The sequence below is a fragment of the Balaenoptera physalus genome, assembly GCF_965194825.1.
Source record: "Balaenoptera physalus genome assembly, chromosome: 10".
Lineage (NCBI taxonomy): Eukaryota > Metazoa > Chordata > Mammalia > Artiodactyla > Balaenopteridae > Balaenoptera > Balaenoptera physalus.
The window spans coordinates 111894605-111907864 of NC_138889.1; the positions used below are offsets into that span (position 1 = coordinate 111894605).

The window sequence follows — 13260 nt, forward strand, 5'->3', positions numbered from 1 at the left end:
ACTATGGAGAATAGTATGGAGGTTCCTTAAGAAACTAAAAATAGAGTTACCATATGATCCAGCAATCCCATTCCTGGGCATACAACTGGAGAAAACTCTAATTCCAAAAGATACATGCACCCCAATGTTCACAGCAGCACTATTGACAATAGCCAAGACATGGAAGCAACCTAAGTGTCCATCGACAGAGGAATGGATAAAGAAGATGTGGTATACATACAATGGAGTATTAACTCAGCCATAAAAAAGAATGAAATAATGCCATTTGCAGCTACGTGAATGGACCTAGAGATTGTCATACTGAGTGAAGTAAGACAGAGAAAGAGAAATATCATATGATATCGCTTATATGTGCTATCTAAAATATAATAGAAATGAACTTATTTACAAGATGGAAACAGACCCACAGACATAGAGAACAAACTTGTGGTTGGCAAAGGGGAAAGAGGGGAGGGATAAATTAGGAGTATGGGATTAACAGATACACACCACTATATATAAAATAGATAAACAACAAGGACCTACTCTATAGCACAGGGAGCTATATTCAATATCCTGTCATAACCTATAATGGAAAAGAATCTGAAAAAGAATATATATATGTATGTATAATTGAATCACTTTTCTGTACACCTGAAACTAACACAAAATTGTAAATCAACTATACTTCAATTAAAACAAAAAAAAACCCCAAAATACCTAAGACTATCCCTCTGCTCTTGTATCTGAGGATAAGATTGGAATGTGACCAGGCCCCAGCTTCCTAAACCAGGACTAGCCAGGGTGGGGCATGGTGACAGTCACAGAGACCTTTTTTAAGTATCTGAAACTATTTTTTTAAGGAATGGATATCATTATAAACTTTTGGAGATAATCATAGATTTACATGCAGCTGTAAGAAATAATATGGAGAGATCTCCTCACCCTTTACCCAGTTTCCTAAAATGCTAACATTTTGCACAATTATGGTACAATATCAAAGCCAGGATAACGACACTGACACACTGAATATACCCAAAATTTCCATCATCACAAGGACCCCTCATGTTGCCCTTTTTTTTTTAAAAATGTTGCAACTTTTTTTTTTTTAACTTTTTATTTTATATTGAAGTACAGTTGATTAACAATGTTGTGTTTGTTTCAGGTGTAGCCACATCCACCTTCTTCCCGCATTAACTTCTGGTATTCACTTGTCTTTATTTCTATGATTTTGCCATTTCAAAATGCTAAATAACTAGAATCACACAGTATGTAATGTTATGAGATTTTTTTCTTTGCATTTAGCATACTTCTTTAGAAAAGTAGCTTAAACTGTTAAAGTTTTAATGCCAAAGATACGCTTTTGCCAGAAAGTTGTACAATTTAGCAATACTTGCTTTTATACTCTTTCTTTACCTAATAAAATTTCCATCCTAAGCAGTGTGTCTTTTCATTCCCTGTGTGTGCACAAGCTTGAGTGTGATGTCCTTGGGAGATGGTATCTTACACAGAGGAAGGCACAGGCCCCGAGGATGTGATCTGTGGGCTGAGGGACTCTAGAATGGGGATTAAACGCCAGAGAAGCCTCTTCTCCTGGTTTGTGTTATTCCCCCCGGGGCCTCTGTCTCTGGGAACAACCCTGTCCATACAGGGTGTGTGCCCCACCCTGCCCCCCTTTCTCACTCACCCCAAATATCATCAGTCCTTGGAAATGCTCACAGACCAGCTGCTTTCTTCCACCCAGCACCAAGTGTCTTCAACTTCAAGTTCATTATTAAAGGAAATGCCATAACCACCAGTCTCTCTCAGGACAGAAACGTGGGTGTCATCCCCGGCCCTCACCTCCCTCACCACCCCCATCCCAGCATCTGCTGCCCCCACTGGCTCTCCCAGATCTGCCTGCTCACCCTGCTGGTCCAGGGCACCGTCTCCTCTCCTACAGACTATCGAAAAGGCTTCCTGTCAAGTCTTGCTTTCCTCCTGGCTTTCCCTAATCCGCTCCACGGCCACACAGCAGCTGGAATGAGAGGTCTACAGCACAAATCCAGTCAAGCCTGCTGGGTCTCTGCCATTCTTGACTTTGCTTACAAGATGCTTCAAGAAGCGCCAGCCCTAGCCTTTGCCCCAAGCCCCATCTCTCTCCAGGGCTGCTCCAGCCTGCCTGCCCTGCAGTCAGGCTGAATTTCTCAGTGGCTTGCTCTCTGTTGGTGTCACTTGCAGGACAGTACCCTCTGCATGGAATGAACTTCCCACCCATTCCCAATCCCCTCCTCTAAGCCTCCTTCCAACTGGTCCTCCCTCCCAGGACCCTGGGAGGCCCTCTCTGATCCCCAGGCTGGGGCTGGTCGCCACACCATCTGGTGCAGTGCTAACTTAAACGCCCAGGCATGAGATGATCTGTCTTTAATGCAAGTCTCCCCGCAGCGAGACTGTGCCTCCGCCCGGTGCCCCGCGCTTGGGCTGGTCCCGGGTCTCGTCCCCTGTCCCGACACGGAACGCGTGAACCTGGGATGCTCAAGGGTAGCGGTCCCCAACCTTTTTGGCACCAGGGACCGTTTTCGTGGAAGACAATTTTTCCACGTGAGTGGGTGGGTGGGCGGATGGTTCAGGCGGTAATGCGAGCGATGGGGAGCGGCAGATGAAGCTTCGCTCTCCCGCCGCTCACTTTCTGCTGTGCGGCCCGGTTCCTAACAGGCCGCGGACCGCTAGCGGTCCGCGGCCCGGGAGTTGGGGACCCCTGCTCAAGGGCACTGGCCGCAGCGCAGTAGGAACTACAACTCCCAGCATGCCCCGGCCTGCGGCGTCCCGAGCCCGCGGCGGTTGCCTAGCGACCGAGCGTGTCCCGGAAGGCGGCCAGCTCCGGCGGGACTTCCGGGGCGGTGGTTGCGTCAGATTCTGGAAAGCTGTCGGCGCGGCCGCGAGTGCGGCATTCCAACGATGGCAGGTTCCTCCGCGGAGCACGGTGAGTGCGCGCGGCGGGCGGGCCAGCGGCGGCGACCCCGGGCCGAGGGGCGGAGGGGCCACCCGGGATCTGAGGGGGCGCCGGGTCCCTGAGGGGCGGGTCTGAGGGCGCGGCGCGACCCCCGGGCCCCCCCGCCCGGCAGGCCCCGCTCCTCCAACCTCGCGGGGACCCGGCTCCGGCCCCGGAACTGCCGAGGCCACCCCGTCCCCAGCCTCGGTCCCCTCCTTGGGTCCTCCAGGTTCCATCGCGCCTCGACCCCGGGACGTGGCCCTGCGTTTCCCCCGCCGGTCCCTGGGCCGGACCTCGCCCCTCCTGTCCCCTGGACTTTGGGGGACAGGCACAGCCCTAGGGTTGTTTTCGTTTCCGCCCAGCGCGGGCAGCACCCGGGTTGGCACTTAGGAAAATGGGGCCGAGGAAGCAGGGTACGCGGACATACAGGAAAGGGCTTGGGGTTTTACGAAGGCTTTCGTCTGCGGCTGCAAACAGTGGCCATTGGGACCTGCGTGGTCACAGCGTTATTGCCCCACTTTATTGCCGCCTCCGAGGTTCCGTGAGCAGCTCTGGCTCTGCCCACCAGAGTCACTCGTGTCGCCAGCCGGTAGACACGCTGCCCACAGGCAGACTCCAAGGAGCGCTGGGCCCTTGCTCCCCTCCCTCAGGCAAGATTGTAGGTGCCGGACAGACCGGAGGCTGTCCCTGGATTCCCGAGTCTGGAGCAGACTTTCTTCAGGAAGGACTCTCAGTGTGTAGTTTTTATTCCCCGGGCTGCCGGGTTTAAGCTGTGCAGGCTTCCTGGAGCCCTGTGATCCCTCTTGCTCCTGGGGTTCCAGGCGGGGAGCTCTGACCACCTGGGTAACCCAGTGACGTGGGAGGCCCCTGATGACACGGCTGCTGTGGTACCCACCTTCCGGGCGCCCCGCATTCCACCCGACAGGTGTGCCTGGATTGCAGCACCATCTCTACGCACCTGGAGCCTCGGCCCTCGGCCCTCAGAAGTGCACCCAGACTCCTGTAAAATAGCAGCGTGGTTGACACCCCAGTCTTCTGAGCGAGCCGGGCTGGGGACCCACCTCTGCCCCTTCCTCACGTGCAGCAGGGTAACACGTCCTTGCTCAGAGGATGTAGTGAGCATTAAAGGGGCTGGTAGAGGTTAAGGGTTTAGAAGAACACTTGGCATGAAATGGGCGCTGTGTCCAGGTTGAAAGCCCAAGCTTGTTTCTTTTCTCTCTTCCTTCCTTCCTTCCTTCTTCATTTGTGAACACAAACGACGTATTCGATTTTTGGGTTTTGGTGTTTTTAATTGCTTCAGAACTTGAGGTTTTCAGAGCCTTGGTAAGAATTGGCCTGTTTCTGGAGATTGATACCAGAGTTCTGGATATTCTTGGTTTCCGGGTTCTGAATGCTTTTTATTCTCAAGGTTGGATTTATCGAAAGTGACCATCTTTCCAGACTGTTTAAGGAGACCCTCGTTTAGAATATTCTTCCCATTTCTGATCATCTTCCTGAAGTTCGCTCAGAATGTCCATTTGGTTCCCTGCCGCCGGGGTTAAAGCTTTTCCTTTGTAGCTTGAACGTGCGGCCTGTTCCAGGGCCCAGTTTTTTTAGAAAGACGAGTCTCATCCCTGAGGACCCCGGGGTGGATGGAGTGCGTCTCAGAGGCCTTGCCCTGCAGATCAGGCCCCTTTGGTGGCTGTGTGTTAGGTCAGATTTGCAGTTTAATTTTTTATGCAGTTTAATTCAAAGGTTCTTCGTAATAACAATACAGCTAGCTTTTTTTCTTAGCATGAGTCTGCGTTAAATACATCTGCGGGGGGCCTGTAATCCTCAGAGCAACGCTTTGTGGTCGATACTGCCCTTATCTTCCTGTGCAGGCAAGAATCCTGAGGTTCAGAGAAGTTAAGTGATTTGTCCAAGGTCACACAGCTAGCCAGGGCCTGTGTGACTGCAGCAGGGATGTTGGCTACTCTGCCTTGCTGCCTTTGATGACTCTATTCAGATGAACACCAAGCGCCCCAATTCCAGAGTGCATCAAGGCAGACAAGAGGAGGGAGCTGATACGCTTTCCTGTATTTCCCAGAGAAAAAATGAAATGTACGTATTTATAGACTACAGACGTTTGCTCATCCCTGAAGCCATGTCTCCCGGTATTTACATTTTAAGAGTTGTGAGAGAGAGTGCCCTCGGGGGGAGATTAAACCGTTCCCAGTGTCCACACTGCTGTCCCCGGGCAGTGGTGCCGTCTGATCACCTGTGTGTCCTCAGGGCATCAGATCATGATGCTCCTCATGACCCAAAAATCCCACGTGAAAGACTCACATCTGCTATTTCAGTGGGAAATTGCCCCTGAGTGGTTCAAAATAATTTCCTTAAATAGATCTGTCACTTTATTTATTCAGTAGCTGTGCTTCAGGCACCGGCTCTGCCGGATGCCGCTGGGCATGGAGATGCAGCATGCCTGGAGGAGAGTCTCGGCCTTCCTGGGCCTTCCGTCCAGCGGGGCCGGGTGGCCGGAGCCCAGAAGCCCAACACCTCCCCAGGTTGCATGGGCCATTCCTCTCTTGGTCACTTCCCGGTGTGTGTGCTGCCGGGTGGCCTGAGTCTGTGGCAGTGGTTCAGGGCCCAGGCCCCTTCCCTCTAAGGCTCCACAATCTGCCCCACGGGCAGGGTGGAGTGCAGGGAATCACGCTGGAGGCCCTGCCGGGCCAGGTCTGGACGCTGCAGTGGGCATTAGCCTGCTGGCCAAGCCCAGCCACGGAGCCCCGAAACAGAGGGCCCCTGTGCTCTGCTCCTGAGGGAGGGCCTGGCTGCAGGGCAGGTAGGGAGCCTCCCGAGAGAGGCTGGAAGCTGATCCTGGAGAAAAAAGGGGAGCGGGAGTCCTGGCAGAGAGCACCTCGTGCACTGAGACCTGAGGACCAGCAGCGTTGCTTTCCAGCAAGTTCCTGAGGCCAGAGGGTGGAGGAGGGCTGGAGGCGGGCCACGGGACCAGGTCTGCAAGGGCCTTGAGCACATTTACGGAGTTTTGGTCTTGTCTTTGCGTTCTGGCAAGATATCTAACCCCCTTCCCCGCGTGTACCAAGGCAGGGAGAGCAGGAAGAACCCAAGACGGTGGTGACCGGTGGCCTGGGCCAGTGGCAGTGGTGGGTGTGAGAAGTGGACAGTCTGGGGAGGACCGGGGCAGGTGCTGGGCTTGCCGCGGGATGGAAGAAACAGCCACCCAGCTTCAGACCCAGTGGGGAAGGCGGCTGTACCGTTCCCGGACTTGCACCCAATTGGAGGGCGAGACGTGGTGCTGGTGAGCAGCCTGTGGACAGGTGGCAGCTGGGCCTCCGGGGCTGGTGCTCAGGACAGAGGCGGCGCTAGAGGGGCCTGTGGGAGGAGGTCCTGCGTTCCGGGAGTGGGTGGCATTGCCGCCAGGTGCGTGCACCTGTCTCCTTTATGAGATTCGTGTGGGGAGGGGATGCATTCGTTCGAGAAGGCTTTTCCAGTCCCCTTTCTGAGAGCCACCTGGGCAGGCTGGGAAGCCCCACAGGAAAGAAAAGTGGGCCTGAAGAGGGACCCAGGGGGAGGGGCCGCTGCAGAGGCGGGCCAGGGAAGCTGGAGGAGCCTTTGCAGAAAGGGCCTGATCCACAGGGCTGGGTGCCGCCGGGGCCTCGCGAGGTGTGGACCCGAGAGGCCTTCAGCAAGTGCGGGAGGGGTGCAGACCCCCGCTGCGCCCGGCCTGGGAGCTTAGGAGGAAGGCAGACGTGCGCTGAAGGGGCCTGCGCTTCAGCAAGCCGCCTGGGGGTTCTTAGCAGCTGAGCTCTGCACCCGCCCCACCCAGGTTCCGATTCCAAAGGTCTCAGGTGGGCCTGGAACGGGCGCTTCCAGGAGCTGGCCCTGCTGCCACTGCGCTGGAGCCTCACTGAGCGGGAGCCTGGCTGGAGCGGAGGAGGGGGCGGGAGAAAGCAGGCCGCGGCTGTCGTCCAGCAGGTGTGAGTGCTGATGGGAGGGAGCCAGGGGAGGTGACGGCTTGGGGTGAATTCGGTTCCTTACCTGGTTCTTGCGTTCGTGCGAGATCAGTAAGCCTTTTCTGAACTGTGAAGACCACGGTCCACATTTAGGGCCTTCCCACACGCAGAAGGTGTGTGTCCTGGGATGCGTTTCTGGATGGACCTGCGGTGGACCTGGCGGTGGGCATGGCACGTGCGTGGGGCTCCCTGGGGAGGTACAGCGTGGCCAGTGGGCGCCCTGCTCGGGAACTATCTCCTCTCATTTTGGCATCACGGGCTGATAGCCAGACCGCAGTCTGGCCCAAACCCAGGGCCACTTGAAAGCTGACCAGTTTTTAAATTTGTTTCCTCAAGTTACGCTTAAACGCAGCTGCCACAGTGACCCCATGACTGTCCCCCTCTGCCCTGCGGGCTCCCTGCTCCAGACGGGGCTTTTTAAATGCGTGTGTGATCCCTGGGTAAACTCCTCCAGGGCAATTACAATAGTAGTAATACAGGAGCGATTAAAATAATAGTAATGGCAACTGCTGTGCACTGGCTGTGTGCCCGGCAGTATTTCAAACAGTTTACAAGTGTAATTTCACTAATGCTCAACAGCTTTACCAGGCTTGTGTTGTGCGAGCCTGATTTACCCTTGAGAGGAGCCCGCCGGGTGAGGGAGGGGTGCAGACGCCGCTGAGCCCTTGTCCCCTGAACTGCTTCATCAGTGCTTTAAAGCCATCGTGTTGGTAGAATGTTTGACGTGTTTTTCTCATTATAAAAATAACATATGCTTATTGTAGAAAGTGTGCACAGCGAAGAAAAAAGAGGGACATAAAATGCCCTGTGAGCGCACCCCTCCAGGGTAGCCAACGTCAAGGTCAGGCAAGTTCCCGGGGTCTCTGTTCCCTGGAGTAGTTCCGGACTGAGGGAAGTCTGTCTGTCCAGTGCTGTCCTGGGGGTAAAGGGGCAGGGGGAGCTGGAGACCACACAGCTTCTCAGAGAGGGGCTGTCACCTCTGCTTCCTTCCTCTCCCTCCTGTGTCCTGGCATAGATGGCTGGACCAGAGAGATGCTCGGAGACGGGGAGAGGGAGCTTGGAGGGTCGGTGTCGGGTGACCAGCTGCCGAAGGACGGCCTGGCCCACTCCGGGATGTGTACCCCCCCACCGCTGCCCCCACCCCGGCTCTGTCCACCCTCTGGCAGGTCCTCTGACTTAGCTTTCGTGAACTGAATTTTCTCCATCACGAGAAAGGAGCACGCTTCCCGACTCCTGACAGGCTGGCAGGGCTGCTGGGGAACTGTGCCAGGTGCAGTAAAGTTCCCTGGAAGGAAGACTCCGTGCCAAGCAGTTTATGTAGAGTTAGGTTTCCCGGTGCCCAGGGCCGCCCTGGCAGGCGCTGCTTCCTTCTCCCTGGGTGGGAGAGAGCTGTCCTGTCAGAGAGGGGTGGGGGGCACAGACCCGCCTGGCCTTCCTTCACCGTCTCAGAGGGGATCTGAGCCCTCGGGCTGGGTCTTTAGGGCCAGCCGCCTGCTCCCGGGAAGGAAGACGCGCTGGTGGGCGCTGCTCCGGGGCCCTCGTGGGCTCCCCAGGGTTCCCACCGGCGCCTTGGGCGGGAGGGGCCGCCTCTGTGTCTCTCTTTGCTTCCTCTGACACTTCCAAGAACTGGAGTGGAAAGTAGCTGCTTCTCCTTGTAGGTCAAGCGTGGAACAAAAGCAGCGCCCCCTGTAGGTGTGCGCCCTGGGGCAGCAGGGCTCCAGCTGAGCCCGCCACAGGGGTTAGAAGCCTTCTTAGACTCAGCCGGGTCCCCACCCTGGTTCCTGTGTACCGGGCGCTTCCCGGGAGAGGGCCTACGAGGCCCCGGAACGACAGGTGATGCCGGCCTCCCGCGGGCAGGCCCGCGCTTCGAGGTACATCTGCCGCCCATCCATTCGTTCAGCAAATTCACTGAGTGTCTTCAGAACGTTCCAGGCTTGGTTCTAGAGGCCGAGCATATGCTGAGTGAATGAATCGGATAAAATCCCGGGGGGTGGGGCAGACAATAAAGGAAAGAAAGCAGGGAAGTGTGTCAGTGTTAGAAATAAGAGCTGTGGGGAAATAAAGCAGGAAGGGGTCGCGGCCCCGGGGGGCGGGGGGGATCACTTGGAACAGTGCCCGGGAGAACCCAACAGAAAAGGGGACACCCGTGGAGCCCCGAGAAAGGGAGGGAGGCTGGCTGTGTCTGGGGGAGGCTTCCAGGCAGGCAGGGTGGGGGGCATGAGGGGCGGGGGCGGGAGCTGAGGTCCGAAGGGTGTGGCGGCCCTCCTGGCCGGCGCGAGGACCACTCTTGGTGGGACGGGGGGTCTAGAGAAGGAGCGTGGGCCACTCTGGCCACGGCGCCCTGCGGAGCCCGGATACCAGCGGGGGCGCCTGCATCCCGGGGTCCAGGCAAGAGAAGGGCTGGGCCTGCCATGGCAGTTGGGGTGAGAGGGCTGGGTTCCGGGTACGTTTAAAGGTGGAGGCCTGCAGTATCCAAGGGGGTGGCCCTGGGTGTCCTGAGGGTACTTTGTAACGGGCAGAAGGGTATTCCAAGCCGTGCGCCTCAGGCCCACCCTGGGCTGGCGTCCCCGCGGTGCGGTGGGCAGGGAAGCAAGCCGGTCTTCCTGGAAAGCCTGGGCTTGAGAGCCCAGGGAAGACGTTTCCCTGGTGCCCACGCCTTTCCTGGGGATGAAGAGGTCGGGGTTCAGGAGGTCCCCGAGAAGCCAGCCTCCCGGAGGCTGGGCCCTGGACGGTCGCAGCCCCTCCCTGGGGCACCTGAGGACGTCAGGAGATGCTGCCGGCTTTGGTCCTTCTATTGGCTCCTTCCGTGTCGCCCCCGTGCCCAGGAAGGCAGCTCCGGGGAGGCCCTGATGGAAGGGTTTCCCGCGGTGGAGACGGTGCAGGAGGGTCTCGTGTGCACAGCTGCTTCCCCACTCGTGTGCTCTGCTGTCTGTTTGCCGGCGTCCTGTGGGCTTGGTCGGGGCGAGGTCCCTGTTTTTGTGCCAGGCCTGGCCGGTGTCGGCCCACATCTCCTCCCTGCTCGGAGCCGTCCCGCCGTGGGTCCAGCACGGTGACCCAGGGACCTCGTGGTGTCAGGCAGCTGGCTCCGAAGGGCTGCGGTGTCGGGGTGTCTGCCCCATTCCCAGGGAGAGTGAGGAGCCGGGCTCGTGCTGTCCCACTCGGAGCCGACTCCGGGGCTCAGGGTGTGTCTGTGTGGAAGGGAACAGGCGCTGGGCCCTGTTCACACTCGTGCACTAGGACTAGGGACCAGGCTCCCTCCTGCAGCTTCAGGGGCTGGTCTGCGCCCCTCCCCCGATCTCCTGCTCCGCCCCACCAGCCAGCAGGTGATGAACGCGTCCGGAGGGTGGCTGGAGCAGTGATCAGGGACGTAGGGAGGAGGTGAGGGTCTCAGGGGGAGCAGGAGGGGCAGGAGGGGCTCAGCGGAGTCAGTGCCGTCTGCCGGCTCTGCCTGCTGGCTGGTCCTCACTCAGGCTGGGGTTCTGTCCTCCCACATCCTTCCTGATGATTCCAAGGCAGAGGAGTGGCCTCAGGTCCCTGAAGGGGGGCAGGCCTGTGCCAGGTGCTGGCTGGACGGTTGGCCCCCTCAGGCAGGCATTTCCGCGGGTGGGGCCGTGGTCCTCCCAGGAGCTGGGCCTTGGCCGCTAGAAGCCTCACCGGTGCCGGGTTTGGAGAGCTCTGCAGTTCTCACGCGCCACCCATCGCCCACCCAGGGGCTGGTCAGCATCAGCCCTCCTAGCACCCAGTGCACAAAAGGGTGTGTGCGTGTGTGTTTCTCTTTTTTTTTTTTTTTTTTAAATTTTTGGCTGCATTGGGTCTTTGTTGCTGCACGCGGGCTTTCTCTAGCCATGGCAAGCGGGGTCTACTCTTCATTGCGGTGGCTTCTCTTGTGCCTAGAGCACAGGCTCTAGGGCTTCAGCAGCTGTGGCTCGCAGTCTCTAGAGCGCAGGCTCAGTAGTTGTGGCGCATGGGCTCAGTTGCTCCACGGCATGTGGGATCTTCCCGGACCAGGGATCGAACCCGTGTCCCCTGCATTGGCAGGCGGATTCTTAACCACTGCGCCACTAGGGAAGTCCCTGTGTTTCTCTTTAATTGAGGTGAAAATCACCAACGATGAGATTAACCATTTTAAAGTGTACAGTTCAGTGCATTTAGAACATTCACAATGTTGTGCGACCATCCCCTCTGTCTAGTTCTAAAACATTTTCATCCCCAGATGGGAACCCACTGGCAGTCACTCCCCACTCCGTCCCCCAGCCCTGGGCACCCGCCCGTTCTGGACATTTCCCAGCCGGAAGGGTGACCCTGGGACCCCATTCTCTGGACTCACCCAGGCCTCCAGCCCCACTGACGCGTGTGCCTCTGTCTTTGCAGCTCCCGACTACAGGTCCGTCCTGAGCATTAGTGACGAGGCAGCCAGGGTGCGGGCCCTGAACGAGCACCTGAGCACGCGTAGCTATGTCCAGGGCTTCTCCCTGTCCCAGGCGGACGTGGACGCGTTCAGGCAGCTCTCAGGCCCTCCCGCCGACGCGCAGCTCTTCCACGTGGCTCGGTGGTTCAGGCACGTGGCCGCGATCCTGGGCAGCCCCCGCGCCCCAGCCCCGCCCTGTGGGCTCCAAGCAAGTGAGTAGCAGAGCGGCTCCCCGGCCGTGAGAACCTCCCCTCGAAGTTCTGTTCACGCTCGTGGGCTAGGGGAGCCCACGAGTGTGACCTCCCTCTGAGGTCAGGGCCCTGAGGGTGCGAGGCGCCCACGGGGGAGCCCACGGGGCTGGCGCTTGTCCCCGCACTCAGGCAAGCAGCCTGGGGGGCCTGCCAGCGCCCCCCGAGGGGAGATGAGGGCAGAACGCGGAGAGGTCAGCCCCCGAGGATCACGACCCCAGCGGCTGCTGTAGCAGAGCCTCTGGGAGGGGGGAAGCCCTGTGCCCCTCTCAGGGCCGGCCTTGGCCGTCAGCTCACTCCTGACCTGGCTCGGAGTTGATTGGCTTCTTTTCCTTTATTCTTTCCCTAAGATTGCAGGGTGTGTGTCCACCAGATTTAGAATTATTGGATCTTAAGGAAGTATTCATGAACATGAACTCTTTGGAAACCAGAGAGAAGGTGTTTCTGGGCTTTGAGACAAGACCAGTCTTGCAGTTCTGGCCCCCACCTGTTGGTGTGGTGTGTCTGGACCCCGTCATTTCGGGGGTGCTTCTGGAAAGTCTCTGGGGTGCATGGTTCCTGGGTGGTCTCTCTCCTCCGGTGAATCGAGGTGCTTCTCCCATAATCGCCCGTTCCCTCAAGCGGCTCGGCCTCCCTGGGGGGCCTTCGAGCATGCACCCCCTTCAGCGAGAGGGGTCCAGTGCCGTCTCAGTGGTCCCTGCTGGGCTGGGCAGCCTGCGGGGGCCTTTTCCAGATCCCTTCGGCTGGGACGTTTGGACCGTTTCCCAGCTCCTGCACCTCTGCCTGGTCTCTGCTGGGTTCCCCTCTGTAACAGGGCAGAGGTGGGGTGTCGTTTCTCCAAGCGTCGGGTGTGTTTTGGTTTTCTCGGTGATCCTGCAGCAGACACCCCTTCCCCGGCATAGGTGGGAGCCTTGCTGTGTAGACCGTCTCCTCCCCGTGCCTACAGGCGGTGACCCAGGGGTGTCTGTGGTGGCGGTGCTTCTCTCCCAGGGCTCAGTTGTCCCCCAGGTCCCCCCTCCCAAGGCATGGCCTTCGGAGGTGGAAGTTAGGGTGGGTTGGGGGCACAGCCTCGGCACGGCCTGTCTGGTGTTCCATCCGGGGAACTTGTGGGGAGAGTGATGTAGACACACGTGAGGGAAAGGCGGGTCTCTGGCCTGCCAGTCGGGGGGCCTGCAGGTTCACCAGGGCGGTGAGGGAGGCACCTGGACGGCACCGACAGGACTATTCACCTCCTTCCATTTCCAAGTCCCCCGTCACCAATGCCTCCTGGGGGCTGGCAGGGACCCCGAGTGGCCGGGGACGGCGGGTGGGCTGGCGCCCAGAACCCCCGGAGTCGGTGTCCTAGGCCGTGTCCTGGATGCCAGTGGCCGAGCGTCCGCCTCCCCGCGTCGCTGGCCCGTCTCAGACATCTCTCCAGCCTGTCCTGGGCGGGAGTGCCCCCTCTCCCAGCCCCTCGATCCCCAGCGCCCCGCCGGCCTTCCCTCCGTGTCCCGCTCCTGCTCGAGACCCCCAGCTGGACATCTCAGCACCAACATGCCCACAACTGGCTTGTCACCGTCCTCTGTGCTGGCCCGGCCTAGGTCCCTGTGCCTCTTCCCGTGTCCACGGGCTCAGCAGCCCCGGGGAGCCACTCAAACACAGGAGGTGGACCAGGGC

General features: G+C 58.4%; 1 protein-coding gene across 2 annotated transcripts in view; it reads left to right on the top strand.

Annotated features, from left to right (window-relative positions):
- Positions 1-2838: 2838 nt before the first annotated feature.
- CARS1 (cysteinyl-tRNA synthetase 1) overlaps positions 2839-13260 on the top strand; it is a 48217-nt gene continuing 37795 nt past the window's right edge. The window contains exons 1-2 of one of the 2 annotated variants that reach the window (XM_082409665.1): positions 2840-2941; positions 11320-11568. In XM_082409665.1, the coding sequence (XP_082265791.1) occupies positions 2917-2941; positions 11320-11568 (274 nt within the window). In that variant the 5' untranslated portion in view covers positions 2840-2916. Of the gene's footprint in view, positions 2942-11319; positions 11569-13260 lie in introns of both variants that reach the window. The other variant, XM_082409664.1, reaches the window with a different exon arrangement.